Source organism: Populus nigra, chromosome 10, assembly GCF_951802175.1.
Source record: "Populus nigra chromosome 10, ddPopNigr1.1, whole genome shotgun sequence".
Lineage (NCBI taxonomy): Eukaryota > Viridiplantae > Streptophyta > Magnoliopsida > Malpighiales > Salicaceae > Populus > Populus nigra.
The window spans coordinates 5980717-5995427 of record NC_084861.1 but is presented as its reverse complement, the minus strand read 5'-3'; the positions used below and the strand labels follow the sequence as shown (position 1 = coordinate 5995427).

At 35.2% G+C, this 14711-nt stretch overlaps 3 protein-coding genes, 1 non-coding gene and 1 pseudogene across 6 annotated transcripts; 3 read left to right on the top strand and 2 right to left on the bottom strand.

Moving 5' to 3' along the window:
* Positions 1-2390: 2390 nt before the first annotated feature.
* On the bottom strand, positions 2391-2463 carry TRNAR-UCU (transfer RNA arginine (anticodon UCU)). The gene has a single exon. It is a non-coding gene; the product is annotated as a tRNA-Arg (tRNA).
* Positions 2464-3707: 1244 nt separating this feature from the next.
* Positions 3708-5362, top strand: LOC133705676 (uncharacterized). Of its 3 annotated transcripts, none has more exons than XM_062131016.1 (4): positions 3708-3847; positions 4139-4200; positions 4617-5006; positions 5198-5362. In XM_062131016.1, the coding sequence occupies exons 1-4, from the start codon at positions 3723-3725 to the stop codon at positions 5203-5205; spliced, it is 585 nt and encodes a 194-aa protein (XP_061987000.1). In that variant the 5' UTR covers positions 3708-3722; the 3' UTR covers positions 5206-5362. The 3 variants fall into 3 exon arrangements, with proteins under 3 accessions (XP_061987000.1, XP_061986998.1, XP_061986999.1); XM_062131014.1 differs by having other exon boundaries at positions 5079-5362; XM_062131015.1 differs by lacking the exon at positions 5198-5362 and having other exon boundaries at positions 4617-5152.
* A 185-nt stretch (positions 5363-5547) lies between these two features.
* LOC133705677 (uncharacterized) lies at positions 5548-6405 on the top strand. Its single transcript, XM_062131017.1, has one exon. The coding sequence runs from the start codon at positions 5838-5840 to the stop codon at positions 6351-6353; it is 516 nt and encodes a 171-aa protein (XP_061987001.1). The 5' UTR covers positions 5548-5837; the 3' UTR covers positions 6354-6405.
* Positions 6406-8093: 1688 nt separating this feature from the next.
* On the top strand, positions 8094-13804 carry LOC133705675 (protein CDC73 homolog; annotated as a pseudogene).
* LOC133705678 (non-specific lipid transfer protein GPI-anchored 5-like) lies at positions 11814-12990 on the bottom strand. Its single transcript, XM_062131018.1, has 3 exons — positions 12672-12990; positions 12403-12459; positions 11814-12189 (listed from the first exon to the last, which is right to left on the bottom strand). Exons 1-3 carry the CDS (start codon positions 12988-12990, stop codon positions 12053-12055), a joined length of 513 nt encoding a protein of 170 aa, XP_061987002.1. The 3' UTR covers positions 11814-12052.
* Positions 13805-14711: the final 907 nt, after the last annotated feature.

Sequence of the window (14711 nt, the reverse complement as noted above, 5' to 3'; positions counted from 1 at the left end):
ACTTCTGGCCCCGCAAACGAACGAAGGCCCGCCCTGGTTCTAGTCTACTACAATTATAAGCTGTGTCGTTGTCCCATGCTAGCATTTGTTTAGGTGCGTGAATTAATGGTATTTACTTTTTCTGACTGAAATACCCTTTGAAAATGAATAAATGTTCTTGTAAAGCAGGGACCGATTTGGAAGTCAAGCAGAGAGAGGAAATATGGAGGGCCCGCTTAGAAATGATGGGTCTACAGTGTGATGGTGGCGTACGATCACAATTTCCAGGCTCAGACGGATCCATTTCGGTATTTTATTTTAAGATATATAAAAATAATATTATTTTATTTTTAAAATTTAATATTAACCCATCAAAACAATTCAATTATAAAAAAAATAGTTTAAAATAAAAAAAATCAAAAATAGTTTTTAAATCTTCTTTTACTGGAGAGTGGGCTGTGGACTGGCCTCTGTACTTTGTTTGTCTTCTAGTCTAAGAAAAACTTGTTACAGGTAATTTCGTTGATTTGGTCATTAAAATATTTATATTCTTTTTTATTCGGTACATGTTTACTTTTTAACTCGTAAATATAGTCTTGTTTTTCATACACGTCATGCTTACTTGCTAACCATTTTATGTAAAGAAATGATTTAATTCAGAAAAGAGATTGCTCAGTAAATAAATAGTTATTTGTATAATAATAATAAAAAAAATAAAAAAGATGTACATTCTTAATGTTGAGTATTTTAATTACTAAAGATACTTGATTTTCTGAATATAAAATAATTTAATTTTAAATATCAAAGTTCATTGTTGTCCTGAGAAAATATAAAAGAATATAAAGTCCAGCAATTTATAAATATCCTCTTTCACAATTTTCACTAAAAATATTTATATTTTAAAAAAATAAAGTTCTTAACTTGGTCCTTATTGCGTTTTAAAATTAAATTAGAAAATAATTATTTTATGATGTTTTGACAGTGTCATTTTTCAATTATCAACTCATTTTTCAAACAATTTCCTGAGGCCGGAGAGAGATTATCAACTCATTAACTACACACAACAACGAGCTGGTTCTCTTAGCAATCCAATTAGATGCAGAGTCGCTCTCCTGTCTCGGATTTTGTTTAATTTAGCAAACGGAGATATAACTCCATTCAAAGAGGAAGTCTCCTAAAATATTTTTGAAAAAATAAATAAATGTTTTATTTTTTATTTCAAATTATTTTTTTATGATTTTAAATCGTTTTAATATGCTAAAATTCAAAATAATTTTTTTAAAAATATTATTTCAAAGAATTTACAAATAAAAAAATATTTTAAAAAATAATTTCTACTGTGATGCTAAATGAAATCAAAATAAATAATTTTAGCATGAAGAAAAATCCCTATTGTTTTCTTCTTCCTATCTTATCAACACAATCGTTTATTAGAAGAGATTGAATAAAGGATAGATGACATGCTGGTTTTATTTTTAGTTAAGAAGGATAAAGATTTAAAGTGTGATTGCTTTTGTGGTTTAGTCCACTTTGCAAAATGCTTTTTATCTAAGATGTTTTTTTAGTATATTTTAATTTTATATTTTTCAATCCTAATAAAAAACAATTAAATGGTTAATTCATTCTTCTTTATGTCCTTCCAATCGGCTTAATTAACTCTTTCTTTTATTTGTATATTTTTTTATTAGTGATGATTCAGATATTGTAGTGAATGATACATTAAATGTTTTACAAATAAAAACATATTCAAATAATATTTTTAGTTTTATGTGAACGTATCAAAATTATTAAAAATATAAATTTAATGTTTTTTCAAAAACAAATATGAAAAAACACATTATAACAAAAAAAAAAAAAAAAACAAACGCAAGATTACAAGCAGAAGAAGATTCATGTCGCGTGATCGAGTCACGTATCCAGCTTTCAGAAAGCAAAGGGCTTGGAAAAAGTAATGCGGGCTCTTGAAAGGGGAATTTGTTCAAATTACTGGATTAGTCTTGAGACCATTTTTCTAATCACCAATAGAATTACGACAAAAAAAACAGGCAGGCCTGGAGAAAAACAATTTGATTCCGATGTCTTTTTATCTAGTTCATTGAACAATATTTTTCACGTGTCTGTTTAAACGCTAAGCAAGAGGCTTACAACTCTTGCTTTGCTTTGCTTTGCTTTGTTTTAAGAATTCGAAAAAGTGTTCGGACCTCAAGCCAAAAAGAACAAAAGAAAGAAGAAAAAACAAAGCATCAGGAACGGAATGCAACTGTTTAGGTATACTTACCAAAGGTTGCTTGTCTACTTGGCAGGTTGATATTCCACCGTATATAGAGCGCGCTGATATACATGGATTTAAAAATTAAAATAAAATAAACATTGAAAAGGAATAATTGGAAAATCAGACAAATATTCGGAACCACGCTCGGTGGGACTCGAACCCACAATCGTCTGATTAGAAGTCAGACGCCTTATCCATTAGGCCACGAGCGCCTCATCGACCACCCTGTACTCAGCCTTTGCCCTTTTCAACTACAGAGCTAGAGACCATTTTTCTGGCCTTTCTCCTGTTGCTGAAGATTGATTGAATAATTGTTTTTTAAAGTGTTTTTTTTATTTTTAAATATATATTAAAATAATTATTTTTAATATTAATATATTAAAATGATATGAAAATATTAAAAAATATTAATTTTTAATAAAATAAATGAAAAAAATTATTTTATTTTAAAATGCAAACAAATATATATATATATCACTCCTGGGAATCAATCTCTCAGGTCTGCTTGCCGTACCAATTGTGATTTTGATTATAAACACAGTCACCTCCTCTCCTCTACGTTGTTAATATATAGTATTTTCTTTTTCTTCACCGTGAAAATTCTTTTTTATCAGATCACATCCCGCTAACAATTATATTTTATGGTGGAAAAATATTAGAAACATTTATATATTTTTATTTTGTAAATTACTATCCTATAAAAGTGCCATTATATACAATTTCTAATTAATTAATTATATCTAACTAATCCAGTTATGAGACAGGACATTTCTAATTTAATGAAAATAAATATTTTTAGAGAGATCATCGTTATAAGTATTGGATAATTCAGATTTTAGTCGTCCTTTAACTCAGATTTTATGATTAAACCTTGCATATTAATTTTTTTTATATAAAATGATGTGTCAATAAAGGATAAAACCCATGAATTTTAAATGATTAGATTTTTGAATAATATTATGCACACATAATTACCATATCAATTGCGATCTTGATTATGATTTCAATACTTTAACATAAATCAAGCAACTATTTTGAGTACTGTCTTTCTTTAATTGCGCTAAATAAAAGTTGATTAATTTTATTTTTTATTTAAAATTATATTTTTATATCAATTTGATATGATAATGTTAAAAAAATATTTTTTTAATATATTTATTAAAAAAAATACTATGAAAATATTCGCTATCGCACTCCAAAAATCCCCTTTAAAGAAAATACATTAATCAATTCACAAGATTAAAATCAGCTTCAAATTATTAGTTATGCAAAAATTGAAATCAATAAAACCTAATCCCCTTTCTCTCCACAACATCTCTTTCTCTATCCACCGGATATTTGCCTACAAACCCCTCAGTGGCACCAAGGCCCCTCAATTAACTAAATATATATATACAAGTTGCAAAAGATTCTCCACTCTCTCCTCGCTATCTTCACAAGAATTCATTTCCTCTTTCACTTATCTTATTAAATGGTGAAGATGATAGAGCCCACATATTCCTATATTAGTAGTGGTGGGGTCTACTTCTCATTGTTGCAGACTGGTCGTGGTTTCAATGGTGGTATGGTTAATTCATTATTGATGAAGGTGTTAGGGTGAGTTACGTATCGCTTGGATTAAGGAGGGATAGGTGAATAATGCTTTTGTAATTTGGAGAGGAATATTCAAGGAATTTGTTGCAAAAAATAAATCAGCACTCGCAAGCTCTTGTGCCTATAAATCTTAGATGATCATTGCAATAAAACACACTTTACCTAGCATTCCCATCAAAGAGCAAGGGAAGAATTATATCACCTTATTAACACAAAACGATTTAGAGTTTTTTTATTAAGCTAGTCGACGAAATTTGGTACTAAAATTTGTTTGTATTGCAATCTGCAAGATAGGTATGACCTCCCGTCTGTCAAGGATGTGCTGCATTATAGGATACGTGCCCAGATCACAGATCGTAAGCATCAATCAGATTTATACCCTTGTGAAGTTTTTGTTGAATTTGTCGAACATGTTTCTTACCAATTTAATTATAGTTAATAGATTAGATGGGGATATTACGGACCCACGAGATATCGTATCTAGCTAGTTGTTGAAGGCTCTATCTTCTTTCAACATGTTCTGTAATTGAATCCTTGTTTTATAAAGCCTGTCTTCTCAAAAAAATTATGGTACTGACTACTGATGTAGCTAATACCCCATTATTAAATTCTTAGAGAACTCTTAAGCGCATTTCACGGTAATTGGCACAGAGTACTGTAGAGATGCCATCATCAATCCTTGCTGAGGAAATGGAGAACGATATTTCATCGGAAGTAATTACTCTACGTCCTTATAAGGAATCCGATGCTGATGATTTCTTGGGCTATGCAGGTGATGATCAAGTGACTCGATTCACCCGGTGGAACACTTTCAGCTGCAAGGAAGAAGCCCTCGTTTACATCAAGGACTTCTGCATTCCTCATCCATACTGCAGGTCTATATGTGTAAATGATCGTTCAATTGGATTTGTGTTTATCAGACAAGAATCTGGGGATGACAAATGCAGGGCAGAACTCGGATATGCTATAGCCGCTAAGTATTGGGGGCAAGGTGTAACAACTAGAGCGTTGAAGATGGCAATCTCTGATGGGCTCGGGTCATTTCCTGATTTGGTTAGGCTTCAAGCTAGGGTTGATGTGGAGAACAAAGCCTCTCAAAGGGTTTTGGAAAAACTGGGTTTCCTCAAGGAAGGGGTGCTGCGAAAGTATACGTATAACAAAGGTAAGGTTATAGATTTGGTTGTCTATAGTCTGTTATCTACTGATCCCATGCCTTGAAATATTGTACTTTCAGCTTGCTTTTACATCCATTGTTGGACTTCTATCATGCTTGCTTTCGGTCAACATGCTTGCTTTGCAATTTCTTCAGACCTCAAATTTCTTTGTTAATCTTTTGTTGTTCCCAATATGAAGCCAAGTGACCAAACGGGATGAGCAAAGGGAGATAACCAATCCCAACAGTGTCATTTAATTTTTAGAGACGGCACCTAACGCCACTGCAAGGGCCATGGATTTGTTATTTAATTAATCGAAGCACATAAATAATACCTTCCCGGCCGTTCTCACTGTTTGTATCAATCCCAATTTGTTCTGTTTATAAAGCTAATTTGACCTCATCCTAGTTGCTTCGAGGAATGATCATAAGCCCGTTTCTGAGCTCAACTGCTCTGGATAAATAAACTATTAATCCAGAGGTTAGTCAAGAAAATGATTGCCTTTATGTTTAAGAATTTTCTTTAGCGAAGAGAATGACTTCCAACTGCTCTTGATAAATAAACCATATCCCGCCACAATTAGGCAGGTTCTTCGCAGCATCTGATTACATTTATTTCTTAAGAGATGGCTCCTCTATATTTGTACGCTAGTTGATCCGATACTTTACGTGCACGCAACCATTCAAAATCGGACCGTATATATAGACACACCCACCATGATGGATCGTGTTCTTACGTGGTCATGAAATAATTGAACGTACGTGGCCTGCAGATTGTTAGCCTGTATCCTCAACATCTTTCTTAATTTGTCCAAATCGAGTTTGTTATTGGCTGTCTTAATGGATTCATCAAGGATTTGTCTTCGCCCCTTCAAGCTCTCCGATGTTGATGACTTCCTGAAATGGTCCAGTGATGATAGAGTAACCCGTTATCTAAGTTGGAACTCCATTACCTCTAGAGAAGAAGCTTTAGCACATCTGGAAAAGGTTGCCATACCCCACCCTTGGCGTCGGTCCATATGTCTGGATGATCGTTCAATTGGATATATTTCCATCTTCCCGGAATCTAATGACGATCGATGCAGAGCAAGCTTTGGATATGCATTGGCTGCTGAGTATTGGGGACAAGGAATAGCCACAATTGCGTCGAAGATGGCAGTGTCTAGTGTTTTTCAAGATCTTCCTTATCTGGTTAGGCTTCAAGCTCTTGTAGAGGTGGAGAATAGAAGTTCTCAAAGGGTACTGGAAAAGACTGGGTTTGTGAAAGAGGGTCTGTTGAGGAAATACGGGTATTGTAAAGGTGAAATTAGAGATATGCTTGTCTATAGTTTCCTTTCAACAGACTTGGTTCTGTAATTGATAGACAGAAGGTCCTTAATAGCTAGCGATCATATTATCTTTTGCTGAACTCACATTTCCTTTTCTTTTTTCTTTGTTTCGATGTTAGAATCCTTCCCATCTTTGGCTATGAAGAATCTCAAAGCAAAATATAGCAATTACAATATTAGATGTAAGCAAGATAATGTCAGCTTGAATTCAGAAAATCTATCGAAGAGAATTTTCTACAGTAACCCAGGAGTTCAAACTCAAAAGGTACGAGTTCGCAAGCACAACCAGTTAACTAAATACATATAAAAAGGAAAAGTTATAACTAATTGGATGATCTACTAAAGCTCAAATCTTGCCTCATCATCAGTGTACGTACAAAAACTCTTCAATCAACAGCATCAAGCCACCTTTGAGGTTATGCCCCCATAAACCTAAGATTCTGATTCCCCCATACAGCTAAGATGAGCCCTCCTCTTCGATGTCTGGTTATGCAACTCTGGTCCGAGTTATGAAATATCCTACTTGCGGGGATAAAGAAAGGTCGAACAAGGTGGCCATGACATTTGCACCTCTAGCAGCCAGAGCCGTTCCTTTCTATCCAGAAAATAATGCATTCCTTGGTCTCCACTACAAGCAAAGCAAAATTGACCCTGTTAAAGACTTGGGACCCCAATTTTGTTTTCTTTCATGCTTTAGTTCCAGACAATTCCTTGTTGTCACATACTATCTATCATTCAAGCACTAGCATTTTCTTCTGGGTAAACTACTGCTTGTCTACTTGATGATACTTCAATCATTTTAGACATCAAGTTCCTAAAAGAATTACCAAGAACCCGAGGCTTCTGCTCTAAAAAATTATCATATAGGTGAAGTGAACAGATGGAGCAAAATTCTTTCACGTCAGACTCTTAAAAGAGGGTGGTGATGAACTCTCAGATCTCACTTCGGCCATTGGATCTCTCCTACATCGATGATTTCATGGCTTGGGCTACGGATGAGAAAGTTGCTCTTTTATGCTCTTGGGAACCTGACCCTAAGAAGATGCCATGGATTACATAGAAAATTCTGTTCCACGTCCACATCCATGGTTCAAGGCAATATGCCTTAACAACAGGCCTATTGGTGCCATTTTCCGCGACAAAAATTCAGGCAACGATACATGTAGAGGTGAACTTGGCTATGTTTTGGCTTCCCTATGGTGGGGTAAAGGGTTTGCAAATGGTTACTACAACTATTTTTATTGAGTGGCCACATCTGGAGAGATTAGAAGCGGTGGTAGATTTATAAAAATTATAGAAAAAATTAAAATATTTAATTTATTAAATAACTAAAGCCCTTTATTTTATTTATTAAATTTTTTTGTTTAATTTTTTAAAACAATAATTAATATATTTAATTTATAATTCTACAAAGATAGTAGTATAATTTATCTTTAAATTTTTTCTCCTTTATTTTATATAAATAAGATATATTTGCATGATGTATTTATAAAAATAAAAGACATTTGTTCCTAGAGACTAAAATTAATATCTAAGATTAAATAAATAAAATGGTAGTTAATATAAAATATTCGCATATAAATCTATAATTTATTTTTACTATAAATATTAACTTCTCATCTTAATATTTAATTAATATTAATAATTTTTTTAATTTATCAATTCATTTCATTAAATATAAATATTATCTTTCTTTTTTCAATTAAAAAATATTTATGATACTCGAAAAAACATGTTATATAAATAGTTTGACGGGTAACAAAATAACTCTTGTTTCACCATACAATCAAACAAACAACCATTCGAAATCAATCCATTTTTTGAAATTATTTTTACCCCCACCACTACCATTCTTCTCGTGTACTTGCAATTCACACGACAAACACACACGAATTCTAAAGTCTCCCTCCCTCCACTCTGAAAAATTTAAGCAAATCTCTTCCGATAAACCTCTCAGCTCAATATCAATGGATCCACTCTCAACTCTCCGTGACTTCACCATCCGCGGTGACCTAGACAAAATCATCCGCTTCAACGACGAATTCCGCTTCGGCAATGAGTACACCTTCCCTTGCTCTACAAAAACTGCTTACCGTTCCAAGCAGGGCAATCTCTAGACACTAGAAACCCTAGTTTACTGCATCCAAAACACCAAAATCAAGTTCACCGATTACTTCCAAGACGCTCTCGCTTTCGGCATCCCTGCCGTCACTTACATCGACTGGAAACCTGTCAAAGAATACATATCTGGCAAACTCCCCTCTACCGACTCCATCGTTTTCCCTCTCCCTCAAGAATCTCAAAACCCTAATCTTAATTACGGCCCCGATGATCCCATGCATCTTGATTCTCGCGTCGATGATTCCGCCGCTGCTGATAAGTTAGAGAATGAGAACGAGAGTGTTGAAAATCATATGTCTTTGATTTACGCCAATGAGACGCCGTTGAAGGATAGGGAGTCGTTGTCGGAGCGTAAGAGTAGGGATTTTTATGGGGTTTTTGTTGCGTCTACTCGGCGTGAAGAGGAGAGGCAGAGATTTGGGAGTCAACATAGGAAAGATGGGTTGGTGGCGAAGAGTAGGTTAATGGGAGCTGATGAGAGAGGAATTGGGTATGGTGGTGATGAATTGGGTTATGATTCGGCAGCCAAGCCCAAAATGCATTTGAAAGGTGGGAAAATTGGGGAGGGAGTGCCCATAATTTTGGTACCTAGCGCGTTTCAGACTTTGATTACAATTTATAATGTGAAGGAGTTTTTGGAAGATGGGATTTATATACCTACGGATGTGAAGGTTAAACAGATGAAAGGGCCGAAACCAGAGTGTGTTACAGTGCAGAAGAAGTTTAGTACTGATAGGAATAGAGTGATGACGGCTTATGAGGCGAGGGATAAGCCGTCTGCACTTAAAGCTGATCGTTGGGATAGGGTTGTGGCAGTTTTTGTGTTGGGGAAGGAGTGGCAATTCAAGGATTGGCCTTTTAAGGATCGTGTCGAGATATTTAATAAAAGTAAGTGAGGTTTGGTTTTTGTTGGATTCAATTGGTAGTTATATTTGGGATTTCTACTTTGTTGGTGATTGGTGTTGGTTGATTCTTTAGGTTGATTCTTTAGATTCTTATAGTGTGATGTAGTTTTTTTGGAGTCATATTTGGACTCGATTGGAATAGCATAAATTGTTTAAACTTTTGCAGTTATTGGATTTTTCATGCGGTTTGAAGATGATAGTGTGGAGTCAGCAAAGATTGTGAAGCAGTGGAATGTAAAGATTATCTCGGTGAGCATTTTTCCCCTTCGATTATATTTGCTTTGTTGGGTGGCCTTTTTTATGCTTTTGCCCTGTCTTTTCCACTTCAATTGCTTTATGCAGATTAGCAAGAACAAGAGACACAAGGATAGAGCTGCAGCATTGGAGATGTGGGACAGATTAGAAGAATTTATGCGCTCACGATCACACACTTGAAGCATGCAGAATTTTAGAAGTTAGCATCTGTTTTTTTCTTCCCTTAAATCCTATTTATGTCTGCATATCTTTGAATTTTGCAATCTATATCAAGGTATCTGTCAACCTGGCTCTGCCATATGGTGAATGCATTATGTTTAGATGGTGGGTTAAAGTAATTGATTTTCTTTGAAGCATGTGCTGTTAGTGTGCTAAACATTGCTCCCTGAAAGTATCAGTTGTAATATTCCATCCATATGCTTCACTATTCTTTGCAGCATATGGATGGAATTTAGCATTTATGGTTAGATAGCATGCCTCTTCATGCAAACCTTTTTTATTTTATAATTTTGTTGATGGTGATGCCTGGAATACATGCTGGAGCTATTTTCTGTTTTCTTTTATTTTTCTTTCTCTGGTTTTTCTGTGATATTGATCTTATAGTTTTTGACTGAGTGTCCCTGCCCTTGAATAATATATCAGTGCAAAAGTTGGCAGTGACATAAACAAGATACTTGTCCAAACTGGAGCAATACGTAAATGTGCTGTTAATCATTGTATGGCACGACCTGGAGATTTTAATGAATACCCATTGATATAAAGAATAGTGGAGATTCCATACTGATTGTTGGAGGAGATTAATTTTGCTTGAAGTGAGTGGGTAACGTAAACAATTTTATCCAAACCCATAATGGGCTGAATGATGTTTGCTTGATCCTAGTTTCTACGAACATTCAGAAAAGAAGAAACCTAGAGTTAGTTTGATAGGTTCACCAGCATTATCATGGATATTTGCAAAAACATTGTTTTTGGATGTGAGTTTTGAACATATGCTAGATCCCTTGCGCAGTTAGCAAATCAGCTTGTTTTTCAACAAGCCAAACTAGAGCAATTGAGCTAAAGAAAAAACAAGAAGGGCTGGACTGAACTTGCAACCGCTTGAGCTAGGAAGCCCTGCTCCATGCCTTTTCAAGGTGATTGGCTAGTATAATAATTCAATCTGAGTTTGATGTTTCAGTTGGCTCCATTCACCAGCCTCTTCTAAGCTCAAACCAGAAGTATTGATTACTGTAGGTAATGCAATTGGGTCTGCTTTAGCTGGGGCCTATAATTGGGGCTTGATGTTCTGCATCCAGAGCTTTGTTACAAATCAACATTGCCCACTGAAAGATTAGGATATTTGATAGCCCATTTGCTTTTCTTCATAGTCAATAGATTTAACAAATTATAAAGATCATGCTTGGAGTCTTTAATTGTGCTAAGAACAAGGTTTTGTTGAGACATTTAGTTTAGTTAAGTTAAAATTCGGACAGGTTTTTTGAATGGTTTAGCTGATAGCTAAATTAATTTTTACTTGCCAAGAATTTGGGTGTTCTCAGTTCCTAGTCTTTTTCAAGATTGGAGCTGGAAGACTAGTTTGCTATCGATCGTTTTATAAATCTGTATTGTTAATATGATTTGAGCTTTGAAAATTTTTTAGTGTTAAGAGTGCACAAAGAAATCCATGCAAAGTAGGCTGTGAAATTTACTGTATCTTTTTTTGGAAGTTTTGTCAACATAAACGATTCTGTAACTGACTGCAAGCTGGGTAATGTGCAGAGGTGATGTGAAAGGATGACAAGCATTCCTTGCCTGAATATGTGGATGTTATGGTCTCCTATTTGTTTCATTTTGTTCAAGGTATCTTCCAATGGTGTGTCGCAACTGAGAGCTGAAGGCCTTGGTTTTTGCAGGAGTGAATCTGACAATTTGAAAGGTAGGGTTTACAGCACAAGGTCTGTTCTAATGATGCTTTTCCTCTTATTTTTCTTTATGTAGTGATGTAACCTATGGTATTAGATTGAGGAACATGACTGACATGGTTTGTTTCTTAGTAGGATATTGACTTCAGTACATATAAAACTGTCAAGTTAATACCTTTTACGAACTTCTTGATCGTTCTTCATTATTATGTTATTCATTTCCATCCTTTTCAGCTCAGCTTATGTTCGGCTCCTTGGAAGTGACAACTTTTAAACTCTCTATCTGTTTAACGTGCTCCATGCATATAACATGAAAAATCTGTCTGATGTCCTTCAAGCATGGATCATATAAATGTCTTGCTTGGAAGGGAAGAGAGCATAACATCTCCAGCAATACAAAACTACACCAATCTCTTGAGATGTCGCAAAAAATAAACAATACATGCACCCTCAACCAAGATGACACTCGGTAATATATTATAAAATACAACAATGACCAAGAATATGCAAGATGCAAGGTTTAGTGAAAGGTTCTGACTGCCTGATCAGAAAACCTTTGTGAAGGCTGAACCATATGAAGCAGCAAAGAGAAGGAGGAGCAGTAAAGGGATTGAGAATTCGATGGAGCTTGCACCTGATGTTCCAGCTGTTTGTGTTGATGGTACAGTTTTGGATCCAGTTCCTACACCAGTGAATGTCACCACGTGCAAGTTAATAGAAAAATAGAGTAACAAGATAGAAAACCTTTTCTCAGGATCTATTGGTGTCCTTGACCAACCATATGGTGGTTTTCATAGCAAGTAATCATATGCAACAATAAAGTATGGGTAAAGAGGCATTCTGATTTGTTTAAATATGTTACTTTCAATTGCAGTGTTTACATTTTATGCTGTACCTGAAGGGGAGCTTGGAGCTTCTGATGTTCCTGCAGGTGAGGCAGCTGGAGAGGCACCTGTCCAATACAATGATGAGGCAGAATGAAAATTTTGAAACTGTGCAGTGATATCTTCGTGGTTATATAAATTTCTTATATTTTTTATGCTGTCTCCCCTAGCTGTTGTCCAGGGAGATCTAGCGTCTCGGGTTTTGGCACAGGAGTTTTGACAGGGTAATTGAAAGGAAGTTGAGATTGCAAAGAGAGAAGTGAACCAAGCTCTTTCTTACCATTGCAGCTGCTAATAGGTGGAGTCTGCACGTTGCAAGCACCAGGTAAGGCTATAGCCTGAGTTTGGTTGACATTGATCCCTAGTGATGAGCCGCCGCCGTTAAGAACTTGGCACAAGCACTGGGGTGATGAGCGAACAACACTAGCTAGCTGAGTGCAGCATTGTGAGGATGGAGTTGAGGAGTTCCCTGTAATGTAATTTAGGCACGGTGACATGCTGATTAGAACACTTGTGCAATCTGATTGAGCCATGGCTCGTGCACAAAGCATGGTCACTAGGACCATGGCCAAATCCATTGACATCGCTGTGCGGGCCATTGAATCTCCAGGTAGGTGATGGAAATGCTCGTGGAATGTGAAGATCTCTTGGTAACTGTTATGTTTGATTTAGCTTGATGGGGGGAGGAGAAAGGGATACGGTATTTATAGGAACCTGATGCAAGATTAGGCAAATGAGTTATCGGTTATGTGGGTGACCAAACCTACCTAATTTCCTACGGGTTATTATTCAATGAACTAGGCCAGCTTGGACCTGAAGATGTTCAAACCAGGAGACTTTTGTAATTTGCTGCGAGGCTTACATGGGAGGGTTCTGAAGTTCGGCTATGTGGGTAACCAACTCGTACTGTCTGACTATTCGATAGGGATTGGGAAAAAATCTCCCAGGAGCAGCTTAGATGTTTAAGCTGTTCGAAGCGGTGACTTTTTAGTTTTTATCGGCTTGCCATGCCCCAAGAAGAAAGCATAACGTGTTTCTGACTCCACCTTTACTGGATTTTGGCCTCGCACCTTTCCCTTTGAAAATCAAAGAGACTAATTGCCCTCTCAGATTCTGACAACTGTTGGTCGTCTACCTTCAAACCTAAGAAAAAGTGATAGTTGTATCTTTCACAATGAACGGGGATCAAGCTTTGTCCAAGAAAAAGTATAGCGGCAGCTATGCTTCAAGAAGAACAAATTATGGTGGCAGCTATGCATCTGCCGTGTTGATGACCAATCCTCGATTCTATTCTTACACGGTTAGAGGGGTGGGGTTTGGAGTTCTTGTCCATCAATTGGTTATATAATGCTAAACATTGTTGATGATGTTTCAAAATACTAAATGCTTAAAATAAAGTTTTTTGTGGATAAATATCTGTTGCTGCATTATGATCCACTCTCCATTGTCAATATAGCCAAGATTAATGTAACTCAAGGTAGGAGACCAAGTATTTGTGTGAGAAAGATGATGCTTAAGAGAGCCAAGATATTTAGAGAGTGTAGGGATCCAAAACCCTTTATGTGGGTAGTTTAAGAAATATTTATATTCATTGAACATTGTTTTTTTATTCACCCGAAGAGTAATTTTTATTTTAGGCTCATTTATTAGGAGATGAAGAGATATTACCTGTGAAGATTTTCATGCATTTAGAGGTGTAAGTGTAGCATAGGCCTGTCCTCATCTATATAATTAAAAAGATATAATTCCTTAAAACTTAGATAGAAGATGATTTTAGGCATTGTATTCAAATCTATATGTGTTATGTTCAAATACAATTTTAGTCTCTAGCACATATTAATTTTGATTTTTATTATTTTGATTATTATTTATTTTATTTTAAAATAATTTATGAAACAGAGTTTTTTTTTTTCAATTTCATTATCTTTTAACTTTTTTTTCTATCAGTTTTGGTCATCGTTCTTTTAATAAACTTGAAAATAAATTAAAATATTAAAAAATTATTTTTCAGTTTATTTTTTATAATACTACCAAATATAAAAAATACCTTACTTTTTAAAAATTATTTATTTTATAAAAATCACTTTACAAGAGAAAATCAGGAAGGAAACAAACACGTTAGAATAGATACAATATTTTTCGTTTCGGTGCTGTCCAAGACTAAGATGGGCTGTAGTTGGATGCCCATCGTGTAGAAGCTGTGACATTAATATCACGAGGACTACAAATGGGCTGGCCCATAAAATTAGTCTGCCCAATAAGCACTGCAACTCAGAACGGATCATAGAGTTGTAAAATGCCCACTACAAGATATTGGACT

Excerpts from the sequence above, each read along its gene's own strand:
- LOC133705676 (XM_062131014.1), top strand. The coding sequence starts at position 3,723 with ATGGTGAAGATGATAGAGCCCACATATTCCTATATTAGTAGTGGTGGG. Across the intron at positions 3,848-4,138 it reads TTATTGATGAAGGTGTTAGG|GTATGACCTCCCGTCTGTCA; the intron begins GTGAGTTACGTA and ends TCTGCAAGATAG. Across the intron at positions 4,201-4,616 it reads ACGTGCCCAGATCACAGATC|GTGATGATCAAGTGACTCGA; the intron begins GTAAGCATCAAT and ends TGGGCTATGCAG.
- LOC133705678 (XM_062131018.1), bottom strand. The coding sequence starts at position 12,990 with ATGGCCCGCACAGCGATGTCAATGGATTTGGCCATGGTCCTAGTGACC. Across the intron at positions 12,460-12,671 it reads ACCTATTAGCAGCTGCAATG|GTGCCTCTCCAGCTGCCTCA; the intron begins GTAAGAAAGAGC and ends TGTATTGGACAG. Across the intron at positions 12,190-12,402 it reads AGCTCCAAGCTCCCCTTCAG|GAACTGGATCCAAAACTGTA; the intron begins GTACAGCATAAA and ends TCACTGGTGTAG.
- LOC133705677 (XM_062131017.1), top strand. The coding sequence starts at position 5,838 with ATGGATTCATCAAGGATTTGTCTTCGCCCCTTCAAGCTCTCCGATGTT.